The sequence below is a fragment of the Acanthaster planci genome, linkage group LG01, assembly GCF_054643075.1.
Source record: "Acanthaster planci isolate LZ-2023a linkage group LG01, COTS_SCS, whole genome shotgun sequence".
Lineage (NCBI taxonomy): Eukaryota > Metazoa > Echinodermata > Asteroidea > Valvatida > Acanthasteridae > Acanthaster > Acanthaster planci.
In genome coordinates, this window is record NC_141777.1 from 5,854,474 (window position 1) to 5,878,387 (window position 23,914).

The 23,914-nt window shown below is 41.6% G+C and overlaps 1 protein-coding gene across 6 annotated transcripts in view; it reads right to left on the bottom strand.

Moving 5' to 3' along the window:
• LOC110981942 (muscle-specific protein 300 kDa-like) overlaps window positions 1-23,914 on the bottom strand; it is a 160,665-nt gene that overhangs the window by 109,999 nt on the left and 26,752 nt on the right. For 4 of the 6 annotated variants that reach the window (XM_087145825.1, XM_087145823.1, XM_087145821.1 and 1 more), the window contains exons 36-69: window positions 23,411-23,572; window positions 22,884-23,048; window positions 22,393-22,719; window positions 21,834-21,962; window positions 21,078-21,242; window positions 20,335-20,661; window positions 19,252-19,407; window positions 18,362-18,526; window positions 17,447-17,773; window positions 16,851-17,012; window positions 16,248-16,412; window positions 15,601-15,927; window positions 15,007-15,135; window positions 14,437-14,601; window positions 13,709-14,035; window positions 13,216-13,371; window positions 12,677-12,841; window positions 11,862-12,188; window positions 11,199-11,360; window positions 10,633-10,797; window positions 9,728-10,054; window positions 8,987-9,115; window positions 8,429-8,593; window positions 7,561-7,887; window positions 7,029-7,184; window positions 6,339-6,503; window positions 5,418-5,756; window positions 4,781-4,936; window positions 4,110-4,274; window positions 2,936-3,141; window positions 2,173-2,293; window positions 1,542-1,700; window positions 1,038-1,202; window positions 195-521 (exon numbers count right to left, since the gene is read on the bottom strand). In XM_087145825.1, coding sequence (XP_087001951.1) covers window positions 195-521; window positions 1,038-1,202; window positions 1,542-1,700; window positions 2,173-2,293; window positions 2,936-3,141; window positions 4,110-4,274; window positions 4,781-4,936; window positions 5,418-5,756; window positions 6,339-6,503; window positions 7,029-7,184; window positions 7,561-7,887; window positions 8,429-8,593; window positions 8,987-9,115; window positions 9,728-10,054; window positions 10,633-10,797; window positions 11,199-11,360; window positions 11,862-12,188; window positions 12,677-12,841; window positions 13,216-13,371; window positions 13,709-14,035; window positions 14,437-14,601; window positions 15,007-15,135; window positions 15,601-15,927; window positions 16,248-16,412; window positions 16,851-17,012; window positions 17,447-17,773; window positions 18,362-18,526; window positions 19,252-19,407; window positions 20,335-20,661; window positions 21,078-21,242; window positions 21,834-21,962; window positions 22,393-22,719; window positions 22,884-23,048; window positions 23,411-23,572 — 7,080 coding nt within the window. The remainder of the gene's footprint in view (window positions 1-194; window positions 522-1,037; window positions 1,203-1,541; window positions 1,701-2,172; window positions 2,294-2,935; window positions 3,142-4,109; window positions 4,275-4,780; window positions 4,937-5,417; window positions 5,757-6,338; window positions 6,504-7,028; window positions 7,185-7,560; window positions 7,888-8,428; window positions 8,594-8,986; window positions 9,116-9,727; window positions 10,055-10,632; window positions 10,798-11,198; window positions 11,361-11,861; window positions 12,189-12,676; window positions 12,842-13,215; window positions 13,372-13,708; window positions 14,036-14,436; window positions 14,602-15,006; window positions 15,136-15,600; window positions 15,928-16,247; window positions 16,413-16,850; window positions 17,013-17,446; window positions 17,774-18,361; window positions 18,527-19,251; window positions 19,408-20,334; window positions 20,662-21,077; window positions 21,243-21,833; window positions 21,963-22,392; window positions 22,720-22,883; window positions 23,049-23,410; window positions 23,573-23,914) is intronic. The other 2 variants (XM_087145834.1, XM_087145836.1) reach the window with 2 other exon arrangements.

Genomic DNA, 23,914 nt, shown 5'->3' on the forward strand with positions numbered 1-23,914 from the left:
TCTAAATGACTGCACATAGCAGTACAGAATTTTATGCACTACTTAACGATGACTGTTTGAGAAGTATCTTGCAGATCCGAGGAGATTGAAGTTGGGAAGTTACACTGGGATAACTCATTTGAGATGGCATAGCCATGATGTGACCCAGAAATAGAGCAACTTTGAACTCAGACAGGAGAAGTTCAACTTCTCACCTTCAACTCATTAACCTGTTCCCGCTTAGTTTCCAATCCAGGCTGGAGTTCTAGTCCCTTCCCTAGCTGTTCCTCCAACTCCCTCAGCCAGCCATCCATCTCAGCCTGGCTCTCCTCATACACATCCCACTGCCCGGCGCATTCCTTCAGCCTGTCCCTGGAGTCTAGCAGGCTGGCCATCAGCGCAGCCAGCTCCTCCTGGTCCTTCTGCAGCTGCTGAGTGATGGTCTCTTGTCCAGCCGCTGCTGTGAGTGGGAGAGTCCTGCCTCCGCTGCCAGTGACGGAGTCCAACTTCTCCTGGCCTGCTTCTTTGGCAGTGAGCAGATCCTGTAAATACAAAGTAAACAGTTGTCACCATTAGGACATACATTAATTTGGTTTTTAAAAACAAAACCCCCAAACTATAAGCAACAAACCTTTTGTCTCAACCTCATGATGAGTGCAGTTTCAACTGTACACACCTCTTCTTCGTCAAAACATGACAGAACGCATGCTTGAAAGTTGTGTCCAGCCACCATTACTTTATATGGGATTTGCTCACTTGCACCCCTTGATGCCTCAAACATTTACAGATGTTCCATTTATTCCTGCATAGTGGCAGATTTTGGCGAATTCAAGAGGCGCATTATGGAAATGCCCAAGAGTTGGAATTAATGAAACAATGAATTCATAAACCATTTATTCCCTATTCAAATTGGAAACATGCGCCGTTACTAAATTGCTTTTTGTACCAGCAAAATCAGATTTGTTTATGCAGAGTATCAAGAAATTAGGTCCTAAACTTCAAACGAGTACCCTATTCAAGTTTTGCTTCATACGCTAGGCTGATACTGTGATACCAACCTCCAAGGCAGCTAGTTTGGCCTGCACTGTCTTGCTGTTGCCAGATACGTCGGTCAGGGACGTCAACTTGTTCTTGGCCTCTCTCAGCCAGTTGGCAAATTCTCGCTGTCCTTGTTGGAACTCCTTGTGCTCAGCGACAGACAGGGCGTGGTTGTCAACAGCCAGCTACACATGATGTAGGAAGTCAAAAGTTTCAAACTCATACAAAGTCCAGATCAGGACTCATCCCAACTGAGCTACTTTGAGATATGTTGGCTGTCTCTTAATTTGGTGACATCTTTGCAGGGAAGTCGTGCATTTTTAAATACCGACACAGGACTTGGTAGTCAACTAGTGCTATTTCCGAGAGGTTACAGGTTCGAATCCAGCTTTTGTAATTTTTTGCTCTTTCTCAAATGTTTCAGCTTAATAGCTGTTCAACAGTTAAGAGAAAACTGCAACAATGTGTGGGTCATGAAATAAGTATTATAATCGCAGAGTAAGTTCTGTTAGAGATTTATTAACCTTAATGTCGTCCATGCTAGCTTGGTATTGGTCGGTGAACATCTGAAGTTCTTCAGTGATTGGCTGCAGGCCATCTGGGTTTCGGTCCAAAAGTTTCTTAGCATGCTCAGTCAGGGCATCAATGTCCTTTTGATGGGAAGCAATGTCTTGCTGCATAGCCTGTCACGTAAACACGCACAAATTTAAGTTTCACAAAAACTTTGGAAACTTTTGGGTTGTTGACTATGCAACAGATAGCTTTGACCACGTAAACTGAAACAGGTAGTGGGTTGCAAATAACAAAATAAAACGGCAAAAAGTTTTCTTTTAACTCTGCAAATTTCACCGAATGTCTGAAATTTTGACAAATACATCACAACTTACATAAATCTTCAATAAATGTGAATTTGTGCCATTGAAAATGACATGTATCTAAATACAACAAACCTCATCACATTTTTCAACAAGTTTAAACTCATATTTTTTATTCATAAAAAACAGAGCATCTTTAGTATAAGGCCTTAAAATTTTCCACACAATATTTGATGACACCTTTTAGTGGAATTTTTAATTTTTAGGTAACTACAGCAGCCACGCGCCTTCGAAATCATGCACTGGACTTTGAGGGCTTTCAGAGGGCCAACTTTCGCACCTTGGATCGTTCCAGTTGGACTTTCTTCTCCCCAAGAGTGGACTTCAGCTCAGATGCCGTCCTGATTTGACCTTTGGCCTCGGCAAGCCAACGGGACAACTTATCACAACTCGCCTCATACCTGCAAATATATATTATAACCTTGTGAAATCCTCGACCCTCCAATACAGAAATGAAATCTGGACGCCAATGCTTCAGTCAGGGACTCTACATATCCCTGCAGCATTTAATGGTCTTAGAACTCACACAAGGACAATGACTAAAGATTTGGTACATTCAGGCATAAATCTTTGTCAGATTGTTTTTTATTTACGGTTATTTTAATTGCTTTTAAAATTTCAATTTATCTATACAAGTATTTGTAATTATGTTTACAAGTAAAAAGCAAGTCTGTTCCAAGCCACTTGGCTCATCAGACTGGTGTTTATCTCGGGTTTCCATGGCATGAAATGACTGAAATTATGTGTATTCTCCCTTAGGTGGGATGCCAGTCCATCACAGGTTGCTGACGTGTTATTGCTTGTACCCATTTCTACTCCTGGTTGGACAGAGACAAGCAGGGGTGAAGTGGCTTGCCCATGGCAACATATTTACGTTAAGGCACACACCTATAAGATTTGACTTCTCTGGATCATGCTACTTTTATGGTGCCATTTGTCAACATTTTTTGCATATTGTTGCTCTTGTTGGAAATAAATACTGACTGACTTGAAAGATTGATTTGAAACTCCATTCGGAAATATTCTTGTTTCAGACCACTTACTTGTTCCAGTCCCTAACGCAGCTCTCCAGCGCATCCTTCACACTGATGGTATCCTCCAACAGGGAGGCGTAGTCTCCCCTCATGACAGCAATCTGAGCCTGTATGGCCTCCTGGCCGGATGGGGCCGTCTGGGGCAAGACACGCTCGGCTTTGCTGCTGGCCGAGTTGAGAAGGCTCTGACCGCGGTGGCGCATGGACATCAACTCCTGCGGACACAAATCAACAAGAAGTTCTACACTTGTAAACTGTAATCCATGATCTTTGACCACATATGGTCCTCATGAATCCAAAGAACTCACATCTGTTGTACACTGACAACACTCCTACTCCACTTGGTAAGGCTTTAAGCGTATTTTGACTACAGTTCCAGCTCTTTTCACGCAGTGTAGAAGTCTTGGCAGAGCTTGCTAAGCAAGGTTTAACTGTCCACGCATTTAACTTCCATTCTGAAAGCTAAAATCATAACCACAAGATTTTTCGAGTGTCCCCATAATGACTACTATCTCAGTAAAAACTACTGTTCAAAAGATGTGCTGTCCCACGACTACACCAACAAGAATGCATACCTTGGAGCATACTAGCAGATCAAGGGTTTTATCATGAAGTATCATACGGTGCATTCGATTAGCTTCCCCGAATACACCAGTGTTACACCAAGGGAAGCCTCCAAATGAGGCTAATCGAACGCTGCAGTATAATCACCAAGGCATTCTTGGAAAAAGGCCAGGCCCCGCCACGTTCCATCATGTCCATGCTCGAACAGTCCATCCGTGACGTCATTACACTCGGGCAGCCTCCAGAGACCCGCTCGCCAGCTGGGGTAGTGGAGGCTGAGACCAGGGCAGGCACGAAGATGAAATGATGGCTAAACGAACACTCTCGTGTAAGTTTGACTTACACATGTCAGCTAATCGAACGCACCCTTTGCACCGTTTCTACTGAGATGTAATACATAGACTCATCTGAGTGGATACTACTTCAGTGACGCCACACTCACACACGCATTATTAAATTTGAGATGTATGAGCATTTTGACAAGTCACAACATCCTTTTGGCCTGAGAGGTTTTCAACATCTGTACACCACGTGGGTGAGAGTGTGGCACCAACACTCATGGTCACCGAACTTGTCCGTCACTGAAGCAGCTTCAACGATGATGAGCTCTGCTCATTACCTGCAGGTCTTGCAGTCTGGAGCTGACGTCCGGCTTCTCCCCTGTCACATTCCGACAGTTGGTCAGGGTCTCTCGGGCGGCACGCAGCCACTTGTAGAAATCCTCCACGGCTGACTGGAAGTTCTGCTGCTCAGTGACTGCTCGCTCTGCCTGGCGCAGGCGATCCTGTGACCGAGAGAATATAGCAGTCATATTATAAGAAGACATTACAATCCTACAAAGGGAGTAGTCAAGAATTACAAAGACATCCTCCAAGTATGATTCTAAACATGAGCAAGTGAGTAAAATAACCAATGACAATGCACATTAATGGGTGAAAAGTCATAACTGCCCCGCCAACTGCAAGCTGAGATAGAAAACGCCAAACTGTTAGCAGCACTTTTCAGGACTATTCGAAGTAAATACATTTACATTTCAGCCACAGTGGAACTCTGAAAGCCAGTTTCATTAATGTCTGATTTATTCACAGTGAAGTTCATGTCCAGCAATAAAAATCCTTCACAGAGTAAAACAAATTGATAAAACCTGTGTGATTACCAATGACCAAACATCCAATTCTCAAGATGGCTTCTTTTTTAACATTTGCTATGAACATTTTTGTCATGGACATAATTATGGACATTTCTGCTCCTATTTCAACTAAAAAGTACTTGTCTTTCAGGATGCTGTACCTTGAGATTCATGTGTAAGGTCTGGTACCCAGCAGTCAGTCTGGTGGTTTCACTACCAATGTGTACAGCAGTTGGGTTACTGGCTATCAGTTGCTGGCCTAGTGATGTAACTTGGGCTCTGATTGGCTGCAATTCCTGGCTCTCATCACACAGGGCCTATCACAAGAAGAAATCAGTGCCACTAAATTTTAAGCCTATTTCTACAATACTAACTTTTTCATCTCAATGCATGAAAAACCCACTGCAAAAGTCAATTTACAAGATGTTATAAAACAATGCTCAAGCACAAATATATTCATAAATTCGGGAGGTCAAATGTTGATAGCTATTTACTATTATCTAAAAGTTTCCTTTGAACTTCATAGTAAAAAAATAAACTGAAAAATGATCTTTTCAAGGATATGTATGGAAAAGAACACATCAGTATGGATGAAATTTCCTGTGAAGAACTGTAAAAATTATTCATGCTCCAAACAACAAATGGCAATCACAAACCACTGAATACCACCTGTGCAGTTCCACGCCCAGGGCATTATTGATCAAGCAGAAATAAACTCAGCATACAATGTAGCCCTTTCTAAATCAGCAATCCTTAGACACTAGCCCATCCAAGGTCCACAAGTTTCCACGTTCTTACCTTGATCTTCTCCAGGTGAGCCTGCTTGACCTCCAGCTGTCCCTCACCCACCTCTCCCTCCAGCTCAGCTTCTCCAAGCGCCCCTTCTGCCCCGGCCATCCACTCCCTCAGCTCCTTAGCCCGCCCCTCGTAGTTCCGCTGCAGCTCCGCCCCCTCCTCCAGCTGGTGCTGGCTTCTCTCGGCCTGCTGTCTCAGGGCTTTGAGCCTGTCGGCAGCCATCTGCAGCTGCTGGTCGATGCGATCGCGCCCGGCCGGTGCAGTGCTGGGGCAGACAATGGCACTCTGGTCCATGGAGGATTGAAGCTGGGCCTCACCCTCTGGTAAGGTGGCAAGTACAACCTAGAAAAGAGATCATCAGGTTATTTGGGAGAAAACTCATTAGATATTGACCCAAACATAAATCTACCAATGCTAACTACTCAAACCCAACCACTTCCACTTCTTGCCAAACAAACACAAAATGTACAAGCACCAAAGGCTGCATACTTCTGCGTTGTATAGACCACTTTGAAGACCAGACATACATGTAGAGGTCATTACTGCAGACCAGACATACATGTAGAGGTCATTACAGCAGACCAGACATAAATGTAGAGGTCATTACTGCAGACCAGACATACATGTAGAGGTCATTACTGCAGTGGCACCACACATTGCATGCTTCTCTATCTAACAAGGTGTCCTGATTTGCTGCACTACATGTGAGCGTCATGCCAGCGCAGTAATGGCATCTCCTTGGATTAGTATACATTGTATTTATTTTCAGTATATGTAGTTCTGACCAAGTCCAGATTTCCTGGCATATGCCCACATATTTGTGATGGGTAAAGACCTTAAACTAGCATTAGACACAGAACACAGCTTACGTCTGAGACATTAAGGTAATGTTTGGAGCATAGGAAAAGATGTGACAAAATGTACCTGCAGCTGCTGTATCCTGTCTTCATTAGCCTCTCTATCGGCAGCCAATCCTGAGCACTGATCCAACTCAAGCTGCTTGGCCTTCAGCCAATCATTCATATCTTGCAGCTGATTGGCCAGTTGCTGGTGATGAGCAACCTGCTCTTCTCTCTGCTGTAGTGCAACCTGTCAGAGCATAATAAAAGTGTCGTTTGGTGAATGGCCAAGTTTGCAAAAGGACATAAGTTGTGTGGTTCTGAGAAAAAAACTAGATAACTCCACAACATTAAAAAAAAACATGTTGCATTCATCTGCAGTGGGGAATGTTGGAGGTCATAACCAGTACGTGGTTTCTTTGTTTCTCCCTGGTTAACAGATATGAGGATTTGAGTGCTGCACAATTCTTGCTTGATTAAAACTGCCTACAAATTCAAGGACAAGAACCAAACGATTAAAATCTGGATTATGAATACCAAATTGCATCTCAGAAAACACAGGACACTGTTCCAAACATGGACTGATCTTCCTCAGAACCCACCAAAAGGGGCATACCTTACAGACTCACAATGCAACATGTATTTTATTTCACTTTCCCATAATGGAAACCTTCACAAAACACGTAAAAATGCTTTGAAACATTTTCACTCAACAATCCAAGTGACAACAAAGACAAAGATGTGGCAATTTCATAAAGGAAGATTTCTAGTCTACCTTGAGCCTGCTGCACAAATCCTGGTACTCATCGGTAATATCTTGGGCTCTGGCACTGACACCAGGATCAGACACACCCAGCAGGGTGAGCTGTTGGGCTTGTGGGGTTACAACCTCAACGTCTGCTTGATGGGAAACCACGTTCTCTTCGAGGGTCTGAAATTTGGGTGAAAAAGAATCATAAAAACCAACTCAAAGAAAATCTGTTAGAATTTTGGAATGATTTGTGAGGTATTCCCGAAGTACTAAAATCGTCTTCAGCAGCTGAATCAGACATAGGTAGCATGACAGTGTTTTTCAAACTTCTCAACATTTATCCACAACAATGCACCTTCATGATTAAGCATGAGCTGTAAAATAGTAACAAAATTATTTTCACACCACAAAAATATTTCTTGGTTTCAACAATCTCGTTTTTGAAAAACTGTATTTATTTCGACAAAGACATCCTACAAATATCGACAATAACTGTAAACTTTCAGTAAAATTCCAAGACATCTTTCTAGAGAGGCAAAGAAGATCATTTCATTACCATCAGTTTGTCAAGTTGTGTTTTCTTCTCTTCTAGATAAACACACGGCTTCTCCAAGTTCACAAGAGTTGTCTCTGCTGTCATTAACCAATCAGAGAGCTTCTTACAGCTGGCACTGTGCTCCTCCCACTTCTCTAACACCCCCTGTAATTGGTCCTTAGCCTGGGCGGTGTGACCGGCCAGTGCCATCAGGTCTTGCTGCTGACTGTTGAGGTAATGTTGGACAGTGGTCTGACCAGGTGGGGCAGTTGATGCCAAGACAAGGTCTGCATGGGTGGCGATGTCATCCACCTTTTGTCGGCCGACATCTTGAGATTGCTCCAAATTCTACATGGAAAGAAAATTCAGAAATTAGAAAGTAAATCGATGATTGACTTTTCTAATCTACAGTCACTGGATAGTTCGTGAGCGTATTTCTCTTTTCTCATATGCAAAAGAGTCAACATAATTGGGGTGGATTTCCACTTTCAAGGAAACAACGCTGTAGGCTTTCTCATCAGGCTAAGGCAGACTTTAACTGGCTGTAAATTCTGTACCCTGCTTCACCTGTAATAGTTTTCCAAATATGCACTGAACTCATACTTGGGGACAGCTATGCTTGAATCTTTAGAAGAAGTTCAGGAAAAACATTTAGCTACATCTACTCCTCTCACACCAAAATAAATATACCCTCTTCAAGTTAAAAAAACCTATCTCTGTCCAGGAAAAAAATTAAACAACAGATCTATCTGACAATCCTCTGTAACTGTGCAACACAAGTACAAATTATACATGTAATTATTCCGATTCTCTCACAAAATATTCCAGATGTTAAAGGAAATCAAAATAATTTTTTCCCAAGAACTGGATTTCTGTCTTGGTGCTTTACCTTCAGGTTTTGTAGCTGCTGCTTGAGTCTGTCCATTCTTGGCGGTACATCTTTGTTGTCATCCAGGACTTGCTCCGCCTCAGCTAGCCAGCTCTGAAAGTAATCCATGCTCTGATTGAACTGTCTGTGGTGATCTAGAGCCCTGTATGCATGCTCAGATGATTCCTGAGAATGACCAACAATTAGAAGAGAAGATAAACCTCAACATAAACAATGGAAACAAAACCAACATACACTGTAAGCAAAATGACTTTAACCCTTCTCTGAAATGTTTTACGTGAGAGCATACAGAAAGTTATCTCAACTGCCAGAGTACCAGCATAGCATCCCAGGGCTCAAATCCAACTTAATTTGGTGTTTTAATTTCTCTCTGGGTTTTCATAGAACACAGCTGACTTGAGTGGCACCTTAAAAAATATGAAAAGGATTGATTGGTTCACCCAGCAGACAGGATAGACATTAATTTTGGTGAGAAAATGGCATTTCTATGAAGAAGGTCTGAGAAGAAAACAAGTTTTACAGACTCCTATTTTATGCAGAATCAAATTTAAAACTTACATTGGCTCTATTTTTCAGGGTGTGGAATCGGACTGAGATACTTTCAATGTTGGTGTCTAGCAACTGCTGAGCACTGTGTGTCAACTCAGCCAGCCAAGGCTCTTGTTGGGCTATGTCTTCGACAAGTCTCTGCAGAAATATTAAAATGACAAAAATAACCTGCAAATTCAAGCTGGTAAAAGACAATGGCAAAGTAAAGATGCGATAAACACACACAGTGTGTATTGAATTAAGTCACTCGGGCATCATGGCATGAATGGCAAGCCTGGGTGTGCTGGCCACGAGGCCTGAGTCACAGTCTTGCATCACAACCAACTCAACTTGGGTCCGGTTCTTCTGTATGTAAGCCTCTCCCTCTATGGTGCCATAAAATACACCAAGCAAAGCGATGTTTAATATTTTCAAGGGTTTAACGTTAGGTTTGGAATACAATGACACAAGAGTTACATCACATTTTCACAAAGGCTTTATAATGATTTTACAAGCTGTTCATTTACAAATTAATTTGACGCATTTTTAAAAAAAAGGAAAGCAATGGGAGAAAGGCAAGATGGATTTAATGCAGACCAAACTGTCAGATACTGGCTACATCATCCGGGTTGGCCATGCTGTGTTTGCTTTGTAGGTCAAAAGACTCACAACTAGTTGAATTTTCTTAATTTTTTGTTCACCCTATCTTTTCTCATCTCTTATCATTCCACCTTCGTTTATTTATTTGTAAATATTACATCAAGAACACACCTTGCATCTGTGATTGGCTCCCTCCTTCCCAGGGAGGTCTGCCTGCAGCACGAAGCACTCCTCAAGTTCAACCTCCTTCTCGGCCAACCACTTCTCAAACTCGTTCTTCTTCATATCGTGCTCTTCTCTCTGCTGTAGACTCTTCTCAAGCTTCACCTCTGATTCAGCCACCTTGGCCAGCACCTTCTCCCACCTGTCATTGAGCTGTGTGGCCTCCTGGTTGAGTTTGGCCTGCCCGGCGTCTGAGGTTGAAGCTAGTGTTTGATGGGTGCAATCTAAGAACTCATTCAGCTTGGATTGGCCTTCCGGACATTGTGCCTGCAGTTCCTTTTTCGTAAAAACAGCATTGAAACCTTTGCATCTTGAGTTACAAATCAATAAAAATGAAATTGAAAACTAGGTGGCAGGTCAGGAAAACACGGACATGAATATTGCTTTACTGTTTACCAAAGTCTGCTCCTAACTTCCTGCATACATCTTCAAGCAAACTAGAATCCTTGCCCCCGACTAATCAATCTATGGTAACAGAAACTGTTTTATGTACCAATAACCGAGGTACATGTGACATTGGGCATGTCTCATTATTCCACAGGGAAGCCTACTGCATCCCTCAACAGCAACAACTATTCAGAGCTTCACAATCCAACCTGACTTCAAAGGTAGCACACATGTATCAGGTTCAGGTTGGTCTTGCTGTACGTGAGACACAAGACATGCAACATCATGTTAATGGGGTAACTAATGATGTCTAAATTCAAATCTGGGTGACACCTGGGCACCCGTCAAATAAGAGCTAACAAGGCCCAGCTCCAATATACAGTTATTCAGAATTCACCTGCAGACAGCCTGAAACATCCCAGTCGTAGGGTCTGAATGCATGTTCAAGACTGAAGCTTTAATCTCACCTTCAGACACTGCACCTTGGCCTGCAGCTCCTGTACATCCGAGGGAGTGACTATGGTCTGGCTCAGTCCCTCCTCTATGGCCGTGATGATGCTTGACATGTTATCTGCTGCCTCCTGCCAAGACTCGTGAGCGAGGACTGTCTCTTCCTTCTGCAGTTGAATGTCCTTAAATGACAAATGCAAACAATGCATGAAAAAACCTACCACAGATACAAGAGCACTGTTGGTAACATATCAATTTGGTTTATAAAAACTTATAGTTCTACATGCACATACAAAAAAGATATACTCGATTTTAGGTTCATCTTTTGTAGACCTTTGTGGGGTAACCGACTTCAAAAGTTTCTGATTTAGTAACACAATAAAAAAAAATGATTTGTACCCTCTCCTAGGTTATTTCAAATTGCCCATTTTGCTTATTCTTATTTCTAGTAGATAAGTGCAAGTGGAATTTGTGTACTCATTCCATTGCAATTTCAGAAAGTCATTAGCTGTTTATTAATTATATCCAACGTGAGACACATTCCTAACAATTCCCTGTAAGATACTTGTTTCGCTGTCCATACCTTCATCCGGTCCAGCAGGTCCTGGTAGCGTTTCTCTGCATCAGCAACCTGCCTCTCAACACTCTCTACAATATCTGGAGTATTGGCTGATGTTAGCATCACACTCTTTTGCTTCAATTCCTTCAATTTCTTGGCTTGGTTCTCAATGTTCTCCTTCAGTGCCTGTCAAACAGAAAATCACATCATTTTCCACAAAAACTTACAAACTGCCTTTACTTGGAATGTGCCCAAGTCAAAAAGAGAACATGTCAAGTAACTAAACTTCCCCTCAAATTCTAATCCAGTGACATTGACCTCAAATGACCTCCTGACAGTGAAATAAAAAACAAAATCTACATTTAAAGAAAATAACTTTCCCCTTTCTTTCAAAGTTTAAGTTTTAATTATTCCCCAATGCATTGCTGTCTCGTGCCCACATATAAATCTTCATTCCTATTTCCACTGGTTGGCAAAGTTTTTCCAAAGCTTTCCATTTAATGATTGCTGCACTGCCAAACCAATTCCCGAAGTTCCAGGTTATTCCATACGGCAAACAGAAATGCCGAACACCAAATGTTTTGTATGATATCAACTGATTGACAGTTGTCAGCTGGTTTTTTTCTTTATGCATGTGATGTGGAGAACAAGGTCCTAAACATGGAATGTTGTAAGATGGTCAGGTACCTGGACTTCTTCAAGCTGAGATTTTTTATCAGCCAGGTCCTCTCTGGGCTCTGCTGCATCCTTCAGAGCTGTCTCAGTGTCTATGCACCACTGTCCCATCTCTTCCACACCACCTTTAAAATCAACCCAAGTCTCCAACCGGTCTCCTTGCATAGCTCTGCACTGGTTGATGCTGGGCACCAGCCGATCCCACTGGCTCTGCAGTGACTGGATGGTGGCCAGCAGGGCAGTGTGACCTTCTGCTGAGGTGTGTGGATCCAATGAGTTGAGGGTCTCCGCTGCCAACTCCAAACGAGACTGGAGTTCATCTTGCTTGGCTAAAAGATTCTGAAGGAAACCATGGAAAAAGAAGTAGAAAATAACTTGTTTACCCAACAAAGACTACATTGAAAGATGAACCACAGAGAAGTATAATCTTCAGCTTGTACGCAAACAGTGGCCCCTTGACAAAGGAAGATGATTTCTTGCTGTCAGTTGAAGACGATACGTCTTACACCTGTTCCTTAGCTTAAAAACTCAGTGTTTGCAGACAGGAGGATTTATTTGTGTGATCCTGACTTGCAGCTAGCAAATATCAAAGCATGTATGCAGCCAATCTTATCACAGTATGCATCTTGTGAAGAGGTGATGGGTTCAGAACTGTTACTGTAGCAGACCTGCTGGGTTGCTTTGTTATGTAACAGTGACTTTCACTACTCAAAAGATGACCATAACTAATTGACGTCAGATTGTTCAATATCACCTCACATTAATCTAAAACAGAGACAGACGGTTATGGAACACAGTAGCAATGAAGTTAATTAATTGCTACATACCCCTGCCATTTTTAATTTGTCTTGGCAGATCTTGCGGTCCCCTGAGGGGTCAGAGCAGCCAGCCAGAGTCTCTTCAGCTTGCTGTAAAAATTTCCCAGCCTCCTGTACTACTTGGAGGAATTCTTCATTGAGCGTGATGCCTTGAGAACACTGAACTTGGGAATCCTGAGGTAAAGGAGTCAAATTCAGGAAGATAATCAAAAGATGGGCTCTTTCCTAACCCAACTTAGTTCACATTGCTTGCTTATTATGTCCCTGAGAGGGAATGAACAAGATAGAAACAAACAATATGCGTAATTAAAATATTTACTTCGATTCACATATTCAAGCATACCAGCTGACAAGGTTGCTCTCACAAAGTAGAGACATAAAAAACTAAGTTCTTTATTATGATACAACTTACAGCGGAGTTTTTAACAAGCTACACTTACATCCAGTTTATACTACAAGGCACAATCACGCAAAGTGTGAGACTAAACATTAATTTCATAAACAAAGTCAGTGAAACGTGTTTCTGTTGGTACTGAATAGAGGCATACCTTCAGTTTATCACAGAGTTCTTGATACTCAGTGTTGACAGTCTCTTTGTTAGTTTGAATGGTCGGGTTCCTCACACCAATACTCTGAAGCTCCTGGGTTAGAGGAGACAGAATCTCCACATCTCGTCTATGACCATCGACCTCCTGGCTGAGCGACTGAAAAGAAGAGATTACAAAGTGTTTGTTAATGAACTGTCTATGAGGGAAAGTAATATTTAAGTTATATACCTTCTAGACTTGTCCACATCTTTTAGGTTTTAAGTATTACTGTGTATCTTTTGCCTTGGAGAAAGATTTGCATATTTTAGATAACTCCAGTTAACAAGCAGTTTCGAAGTGTTCCTTATATGTTACTTTGTGTCTTGATTGAGTTAAACTCCTTGAAACATGTTTTGTTACTTCAATTTCAAAATTAAAATCACAAAATTTAGAATTCAATAGTTAGATTTAATACGAACAAAGTTCAACTGTTTTTAGGCTGTTTTGTTCTTACCTCTAACATGTTCAGCTTCTTCTTTCTTTCCTCCAAGTCTGTGCAAGGTCTCCTTAGGTCATCTAGTATTGTTCCTGCTTCAACTATCCAATCAGACAGCCTCTTACATCTGTTGTTGTGCTCATCCCACTTCTGCAAGGCTTCCTCTGATTGGTCCTTGGCTCTATCTGTCTGATCTGTCAATGCCGCCGATGCCTGCTGGAGGGCAGCAACAGATTTCCGGATGACCTCTTGACCTTGTGGAGACGTCGAGGGCACTGTGCCAGTTGCTGTGGCAAGCACTTCCTCTAGTTTCTGTTTTCCCTCAGACTGACTCTGCTGAAGAATCTGTGGTTTTGAATTTTACAATGTAACGACACTCAACTTTAATCTTGTCTACCCAAATCAAAATGAAATCAACACAGATGTACACTCAAAAAACCTGTCGGTCAGTGTGTTTCCACAATGGCCATGATGGAATATCACCCTTGAAATTTTCTTTTAACTAATAAAATATCAGGGTTACCCCCAAATCTGTCATGTCACAAAAATGTGATTATTTAAGGAATCTTAAAAGTTTCCTTTCCAGCAAAGCAAAGTTAACTTGTCATTTTTTGCAATTTGTACATTCTTTTTGATGCTGCTCGTAAATTTCATGTTAGTGATGTCCCTTTGTGGCCACAATAACTTTTTGAACTTTACCAATTTACATGCCATGAACCTGATTGTTCTTCTGCTAATGGCTTTACCTTCAGATTGTCCACCTGTTTTTGCAGTTCATCTTTCATCTCTGGTATCCCTGTGTTCTCTTCAAGTGTTCTCTCCATCTGTTCATGCCAGGCCTTGCAATCCTCCATGCTCTGATTGTACAATCTATGATCTGCTACCGCTTTCATTGCTTGCTGGGTGACATCCTGAAATAAATAGCAGTAGAGCATTTTTGGTTATCTTTTTTTGTCTACTTGCTGAGCTAAGCGGAATTGGACTTAAAAACATTGACAATGTGTACAAACAGATGGTCTTCGACCCCGCATTAGAGGCTGCAAAAAACAACAATGAAAGGGCCAGTCTCTGACTTTGTATCTGAATGAGCTTCTGAGGCAGTGTTTGAACCCAGGACCGATTTCACGGAGCCAGTTAACATAGTTACTACGCTTAGCAAAGTCAACGATTGCTTTGGGAGAACAGGTTCCCGGTAAAAATGTCACTCAATGTGTATCTCTTGTGACTGGTCCCCTGGTGAGTTCTTACACAAAAATGTGCTATATACCTGTAGTAATAGTTCAGACCAGCTGTATCAATTTAGGCCCAGTGCTTACCTCAGCTTTGTCTTTCAGGCCATTGTATCTAGCCGCAAGCTGCTCAGACAGGTTGTCGTTAAACTGATGAGCACCTTGTAGGATATCGGCCAGTGCTGGTTCATGGAGGGTAATGTCGTCAGTGAGCTCCTGCGGATAAAGAGTAACGACGATGATGACGAAGAGAGATTCATTAAGTGAGGGTGATCCATAAGACTGGGATTTTGGTAGCTTGAAATGGTTGACAAAGAATAAACCAAAGTTGCAGAACTCATTCTTTTCCTCTCAGAATAATGGAGAATCTAGGATTTCTCTTTACTGCTGGGCTCATTATAACTTTTGGGACTTGGCAAATTTTTGTCTACAAGCCGGAACTACTTTTGGAAACTTTTGGAAAAAAGGGCAACTCTTGGTGGCCAGAATTTCAAGGAAGGGTGGTCATCACCTAAACACGTATAAACAAAAGCTGTTAAAAATTATGCAATGAGCGTATGGATCAGGATTCTTTCGTAAAATTCAATCCAGTATCATGAAGACAATACAGATTTAAATTCACATGTTTTCTTTTATGATTCTAAACAGACCCCAAATCATATAGAGTTCTTTTGGTCTTACCTTGCATTTCCGTAGCTGCTTCTCCTTTGCTTCAAGATCTGAGCCCAGCTGGGAAGCCTCTACTAACTCCATCTCCGTCTTACTCAGCCATCTTGCAAACTCCTCCCTCTTGTCATCATGCTGGCCTCTCTGCCTCAGCATCTCGGCGATTCTAGACTCCGTTTCAGCCGCTTGGGTCTGCAGGGCATTCCACTTCTCGCTGAGCCCTGTGGCATGGTGGCTGAGCTTGGGTTGGCCAGCAGCCGCAGTGGAGGCTAGTGCCTTACTGGTGCAGTCATCCAGCTGGGCGAGTTTGGACTGGCCTGCTGGCAACTTGGCTTGGAGTTCCTTCAATCCAAAATTACAGAAAGTAACAGTAACCTCCTTCTGGTTATCTTATTTCAGGTTGCGCTTTCAGCCTAGAGTTAATTATCTTACCACAACATGTGTCTGTGACCTAGTTCTGGTTAACGTATAGCCTGTGTCTTCTCTCACATGCTGATTATCTTAAAATACAAATTAAGGCTTTATCTTTTCTCCAATGTTAGTTATCTAACCATAAACTGTCTTTAAACTCTAAATTGGATTAGGTTGCAATAAGCTGTGTCTCCACTCTAGTGTTGGTTATCTTACTGTAGGCTGTCTTTACCCTGATGTGGTTATCTTACCAGAAGCTGTGCCTTCTTGACCTGTAATTCTTCCACCTCTGTCGGCAGGCTAGTCGTCTGACTCAGTCCCTCCTCTATGGCTGTGAGGATGCCTGACATGTCGTCTGCTGCCTCCTGCCAAGACTCGTGAGTGAGGACTGCCTCTTCTTGCAGTTGGTGAATGTCCTGTAAATGAAAAATCCTTTGGATGTGAGACTTACCAAGTTCCTTTCACCACTTATTTAGGAATGAGCTCATCAAAACACATACCAGAATTCCAAACAGTAATTTAATAAACGGTTGGACGGGTGGCATATTTCATGGTTTTTAATTGATCCAATGATACAAGGAATTGCTTTAGTCTAGTGCCCTAAATACCATGCATAAAGAAAAAATTGACTTGCAACATGCTATAAGATTCAGACTATCTCAATATCCAAGAGTTTTTTGCTGATTAAATGATTTTATGTAACTGCCTCAAAAACGCTAGAGCTCCTGGACTGATAGGCACCAAGGAATGTTTGAGTTAAGCAAACACTGCCCTCTGTGGTTCAAGCTCAGGTCCTATGCTATGGAACGAGTCCAGAGCAAACTACCAACTTCTCTGTCGAGTGCTGTCCATACCTTCATCCGGTCCAGCAGGTCCTGGTAGCGTTTCTCTGCATCAGCAACCTGCCTCTCAACACTCTCTACAATATCTGGGGTATTGGCCGATGTTAGCAATATGCTCTTTTGCTTCAATTCCTCCAAATTCTTGGCTTGATCCTCAATGTTCTCCTTCAGTGCCTGTCAAACAGAGCAAAAGATCATTTTTTTGCAAGGGGTGCATATAAAATAACCTATTTAGTCTGTGGCAGTTACATTTATAATCTGAAAATTCAACTCCCCAGCAGACCAAGGATGAACTCTGGGTTTTCAGTTAAACAACGTAAAATTGACATTTCTGTTTTCATCTTCCAAAAGTATTTCAACTTTTAGTAAGTTAGTCTCTCTTCTTCAATTCTGTCTTAGGTCCAAACTCACATCTAAGCTTTTCCTTCCATTGGTGAGCAAATTTTAAATAACTTGCATTCTGATAAAGCCTGAACAGGCTAAAAACTTTTCAACTGGTGGCCAATGATGAAACATACACCCAAAAGAATACAGTTTTGTTTGATGCATTTTACTTGTGAGTTGCTGGCTGATTTGGCTTCACACTAAAAACCAAGATGGTCAGGTACCTGGACTTCTTCAAGCTGAGATTTTTTATCAGCCAGGTCCTCTCTGGGCTCTGCTGCATCCTTCAGAACTGTCTCAGTATCCATGCACCACTGTCCCATCTCTTCCACACCACCTTCAAAATCGACCCACTTCTCCAACCGGTCTCCTTGCATAGCTCTGCACTGGTTGATGCTAGGGACCAGCCGATCCCACTGGCTCTGCAGTGATTGGACAGTTGCCAGCAAGGTGGTGTGACCTTCAGCTGTGGTGTATGGATCCAGTGAGTTGAGGGTCTCCATTACCAACTCCAAATGAGACTGGATTTCATCTTGTTTGGCTAAAAGATTCTAGAGGGATCCATGGAAACAGACAAACAATGATAAAATAATATTTCACTTTTGATTAACCTACAAATACTAGATTACAAGATTAGAATAAATCACAAAGATTACATTAAAAAGTGAATCACCAACCTACTAGCATACATAAGGGGCACCTCTTCATTAATTTCCAGGGAAATTTCTTTCACTTTTTGAAGAAGTATTTATCTATGGCCTGTGTGCAAATCATGGCTGATGACAAAGAAAAGAGAATTTTTCACTGCAACTTAGGGGCATTTCATCTTGTACGACGTACGTGTTCCTCTGATCCATGCTTTATGTGTTCTCATTGGGTGGAAGTTGGCAGGATTTGTGGGATTCTTGACTTGAAGCTTGCAAATATCAATGCAAGGATGCAGTCAAACTTGCCAAAGTATGCTTCTGGTGAATATGTAGTGGCTACAAAACAATTACTACAGGTGGACCAGATGGATAGCTGTTTTATGTAACAATAACCCACAACATTCAAAGATGAGCAAAGCTCACACTTATTTTGAACATATATAATTAGTCACAAAAAACAGTACTTATTGACTGATATCTATTGTTTTATACCTCCGTGGTTTGTAATTTGTCTTGGCAGATCTTGCGGTCACCCGAGGGGTCAGAGCAGGCAGCCAAGGTCTCCTCAGCTTGCTGTAAAAATGTCCCACTTTCCTGTACTGCTTGGAGGAATTCTTCATTGAGCGTGATGCCTTGAGAACACTGGACTTGGGAATCCTGAGGTAAAGGAATCGAATTCAGCAAGATAATCAAAAGATGGGCTCTTTCCTAACCAAACTTTGTCGGTATTCCCTGCTTATTATTCTACTCTAGTACTCCATTAACTGGATCAACACAGCTGATGACTAACAGTCCTGTCGAATTAGATACGCATATTATAAGGATTAATTAATTCGCTAATGGTTTATTTTATTAAATATAATGGTTAATTATTGTATCTTCTATCGGTAAATTAAATTCCCTCAACACTTTTTTGTTTGTTTCTAACTCATGTGTTAGTAGATTTACAATTCGTATTCACACTACATGTATATGGTTTTTTTGGCCTTGCTTTAACATCTCTCCACATTGTTATTCATTTTAAATCTTGTGTCCTTGATATTAATGACCTATATATAGGTTATCAACGTGCTCGTCTTTGTATGTGAATGCTCAAGTAAAGACACGAATGACAACAATGACAAGAATAAACAAGATAGAAACAAACGCATAATTAACATATTTATATTTGATTCACATATTTTAAGCATACCAGCTTACAAGGTTGCTCTCCCAAACAATAGACACAAAACTTACTACAACACAACTGGAGGTTTTCCACTGGCTACAGTTTCATCAAGCTTACGGCTACAGGGTAAATTCATACAGAGTTTTGTATTAAACGTTTGTTTTTATAAGCACTATTGGTGTCATGGTTCAATCTTCAGTGAGGAGAGACATACCTTCAGTTTATCACAGAGTTCTTGATACTCAGTGTTGACAGTCTCTGTGTTAGTTTGAATGGTCGGGTTCCTCACACCAACACTCTGAAGCTCCTGGGTTAGAGGAGACAGAATCTCCACATCTCCTCTGTGAGCCTCAACCTCCTGGCTGAGCGACTGAAAAGAAGAGAACACAAAGTGTTTGTTAACCACTTGCTGCCGGGTGGATTTTTCTTGAGCAAGACAAGATGCCGAGTCCTTTTCAAGATTTTCTGTTTTCAAAATTCTTCAAAAATTCATCATTTCATTTAATGGTCGTTTATGGCCACACAAAGGACTCTTTGGGCACTACTTTAAAGCTGACAGGAAATTCATTGACTCCTGAATATTTCAGCCAGGCCTGCAGCCTTGGAAAAAGAGCCCAGATTTTGGGGTGTGACGTAAGATTCTTTTGTTCCCAAAACCGGCACAGTGCACTGCTGACCTCTTTTCAATAGGGGCCAGATTAGCATGCAGCGGTGCTGTGTGGCTCATCGCTGCGGAGGTGGAGAGCTTTTGTCCCCAGTGGAAATCCTCTCACTCTAAATACCTCAAACTGTGGTATACTGTTTCAAAACAAGGCTGGATTATCTCCACTATTGAGAGTGAAAAAATGTCCCTAATGCCCAGCAGCTCAGTCTTTTGTGCTGAGCATGGTCTTTTGTTATAAGGCCCAACTCTTTTGTCCCAGTTCAGGGCTCCCGGCTCTGCATATAAAGCCTACGTACCCAAAACAGGTCGCCCAGCAGGAAGTGGTTAATGATCTGTCTATGAGGGAAAGTAATATTTAAGTTATATACCTTCTAGACTTGTCCACATCTGTTAGGTTTAAAGTATTACTTTGTGTCTTTTGCCTTGGAGAAAGATTTGCATATTTTACATAACTCCAGTTAACAAGCAGTTTCGAAGTGTTTCTTGTATTTTACTTTGTGTCTTGATTGAGTTAAACTCCTTGAAACATGTTTTGTTACTTCAATTTCAAAATTAAAATCGCAAAATTTAGAATGCAATAGTTAGATTTAATACGAACAAAGTTCAACTGTTTTTAGGCTGTTTTGTTCTTACCTCTAACATGTTCAGCTTCTTCTTTCTTTCCTCCAAGTCTGTGCAAGGTTTCCTTAGGTCATCTAGTATTGTTCCTGCTTCAACTATCCAATCAGACAGCCTCTTACATCTGTTGTTGTGCTCATCCCACTTCTGCAAGGCTTCCTCTGATTGGTCCTTGGCTCTATCTGTCTGATCTGTCAATGCCGCCGATGCCTGCTGGAGGGCAGCAACAGATTTCCGGATGACCTCTTGACCTTGTGAAGATGTCGAGGGCACTGTGCCAGTTGCTGTGGCAACCACTTCATCTAATTTCTGTTTTCCCTCAGGCTGACTCTCCTGAAGAATCTGTGATTGTGAATTTACAATGTAACGACACTCAAATATAATCTTGTCTACCCACATCAAAATGAAATCAACACAGTTTGTCCACTTAAATAAACTGCAACAGATTTCATTTCGGTCAGTGTATTTGTATGGTAGCCATGATGGAACATCAAGATTTTCCTTTAATAAAGTAATCAAATATCACATTAACCCCAAAATTTGTCACGACACAAAAAGGTGATTATTTTTATGAATTTCTACAAGTTTCCTTTCCAGCAAAGCAAATTTAGTTTGTCATTTTTTGCGATGTTGTAGGCTGTTTTTGATGCTGCTCGTAAAACTCATGATAGTGATGTCTCCTTGTGTCCACAATAACTTTTTGAACTTTACCCACTCAAATGCCATGAACCTGATTGTTCTTCTGCTAATGGCTTTACCTTCAGATTGTCCACCTGTTTTTGCAGTTCATCTTTCATCTCTGGTATCCCTGTGTTCTCTTCAAGTGTTCTCTCCATCTGTTCATGCCAGGCCTTGCAATCCTCCATGCTCTGATTGTACAATCTATGATCTGCGACCGCTTTCATTGCTTGCTGGGTGACATCCTAAAATCAAATTAACAGTTTGTTTCAATCAGTCTACATGGTTTGTTTTGGTTTATTTGCATAAATCATAATTAGAACATAAAAGAAACAAGATGATGAATGCCAGATACCATACAGAAAGCAAGCGCTTGTTCGTAGCCTGAACTATAGTTTAACTATGTTGAATTTTACCGAAATACATCCACTATAGGTACAAAATGAAGATCTTGGACCCTACATTGGACGTTGCAAGAACAACGAGATGGCCAATGCATGACTTTTTATCGGAATGAGATACTGAGGCAGTGTTCCATCTAGGGCTTATGTCATACAGCCACTAAGCAAAGAAACTTTTCAAGCTGAGACAATATTTTCTAAACAAAAAAGTTTACCTGCTAAAATATCACACAATGTGCAATTCCTGCCACTGGTTCCCTGATGAATTTTGCTTAGCACAACAATCGCTTAGCAACATTTCAGGTTACCGGTAAAAATGTCACTCAATGTTTATCTCTTGTGACTGGTTCCCTGGTGAGTTCTTAGCACAAAAATGTGCTATATACATGTAGTAATAGTTCAGACCAGCTGTATCAATTTAGGCCCAGTGCTTACCTCAGCTTTGTCTTTCAGGCCATTGTATCTAGCCGCAAGCTGCTCAGACAGGTTGTCATTAAACTGATGAGCACCTTGTAGGATATCAGCCAGTGCTGGTTCATGGAGGACAATGTCATCAGTGAGCTCCTGCAGAAAAAAACAACGATGAGAGAGGATTGTTGAGTCTGGATGATCCCAAAGACTGCTATTTTAGTGGGCCCAATCTAATTTGAAGGATTCAATATTGTCATCTGAGATGGATGGAACTATAGGAGGTCTCTCTAAAGCTAAGCTTATTTGTAACTTTTGGTGGAATTGACAATTTTTTTGTTCACAAGCCTGAATTATTTTTGACAGGAAAACTAGAAAAATAGCCTGGCAGCTCCTAGCAGCCAGAATTTCAAGGAAAAGTGGTCATCTGCTATGTGAAAAATATGCTGTTGAAAATTAATGAACGTACGAATCAGATTTGATTAAATTTGATCCAGTATCCTGGGGACAATACTTATTTAGATTAATTTGTATTCTTTTGGATTTTCAACAGACCTCCAATTATATAGAGTTCTTTTGGTCTTACCTCGCATTTCTGTAGCTGCTTCTCCTTTGCTTCAAGATCTGAGCCCAGCTGGGAAGCCTCTACTAACTCCATCTCCGTCTTACTCAGCCATCTAGCGAACTCCTCCCTCTTGCCATCATGCTGGCCTCTCTGCCGTAGCATCTCAGCAATTCTAGACTCTGCTTCAGCAGCTTGGGCCTGCAGGGCATTCCACTTCTCGCTGAGCCCTGTGGCATGGTGGCTGAGTTTGGGTTGGCCAGCGGCTGCAGTGGAGGCTAGTGCCTTACTGGTGCAGTCATCCAGCTGGGCGAGTTTGGACTGGCCTGCTGGCAACTTGGCTTGGAGTTCCTTCAATCCAAAATTACAGAAAGTTAGTGCCAATAACATCCTTCTGGTTATCTTTTTTCAGGCTGCGTTTACAGCTTAGTGTTGATTATCTCACCACATCATGTGTCTATTTGCTAGTTCTTGTTAAAGTACAGCCTGTCTTTACCCTGATGTGGTTATCTTACCAGAAGCTGTGCCTTCTTGACCTGTAATTCTTCCACCTCTGTTGGCAGGCTAATCGTCTCACTCAGTCCCTCCTCTATGGCTGTGATGATGCCTGACATGTTGTCTGCTGCCTCCTGCCAAGACTCGTGAGTGAGAACTGCCTCTTCTTGCAGTTGGTGAATGTCCTGTAAATGATAAAACTTTTGGATGTGAGACTTACCAAGTTCCTTTCACCATTTACTCAGGAATGAGCAAATGAAAATACACACCAGAATTCCAAACAGGAACTCAATAAAGGGTTGGATGGGTGGCATATTTTTGGGATTTTAATTGATCCAGTGATACAGGGAATCACTTTAGTCTAATGAACTAAATAGATTATTAATTTAGTGTGAATGCCACAGCAAAGCTAGAGTTCTTGGACTGATAGGCACCACGAAGCATTTGAGTTAAGCAAACACTGCCCTCTGTGGTTCAAGCTCAGGTCCTATGCTATGGAACGAGTCCAGAGCAAACTACCAACTTCTCTGTCGAGTGCTGTCCATACCTTCATCCGGTCCAGCATGTCCTGGTAGCGTTTCTCTGCATCAGCAACCTGCCTCTCAACACTCTCTACAATATCTGGAGTATTGGCTGATGTTAGCATCACACTCTTTTGCTTCAATTCCTTCAATTTCTTGGCTTGGTTCTCAATGTTCTCCTTCAGCGCCTGTCAAACAGAAATATTATAAGATAATTTTTTGCAAGAGGAGCTTATAAACTAACCTATTTAGTCTGTGGCAAGTGCTATGCAACCAAGACAACAAGGGAATTGAAAAAAGTTACCCTTAATCTAAAAATTCAGCTCCCCAAACTAACCAAGAATGAACTCTAGGTCTTCAGTTAAATGACCCAAAATTAACATTTCTGTTTTCATCTTCCAAAAGTATTTCAACTTTTAGTAAGTTAGTCTCTCTTCTTCAATTCTGTCTTAGGTCCAAACTCACATCTAAGCTTTTCCTTCCATTGGTGAGCAAATTTCAAATGACTTGCATTCTAATAAAGCCTGAAC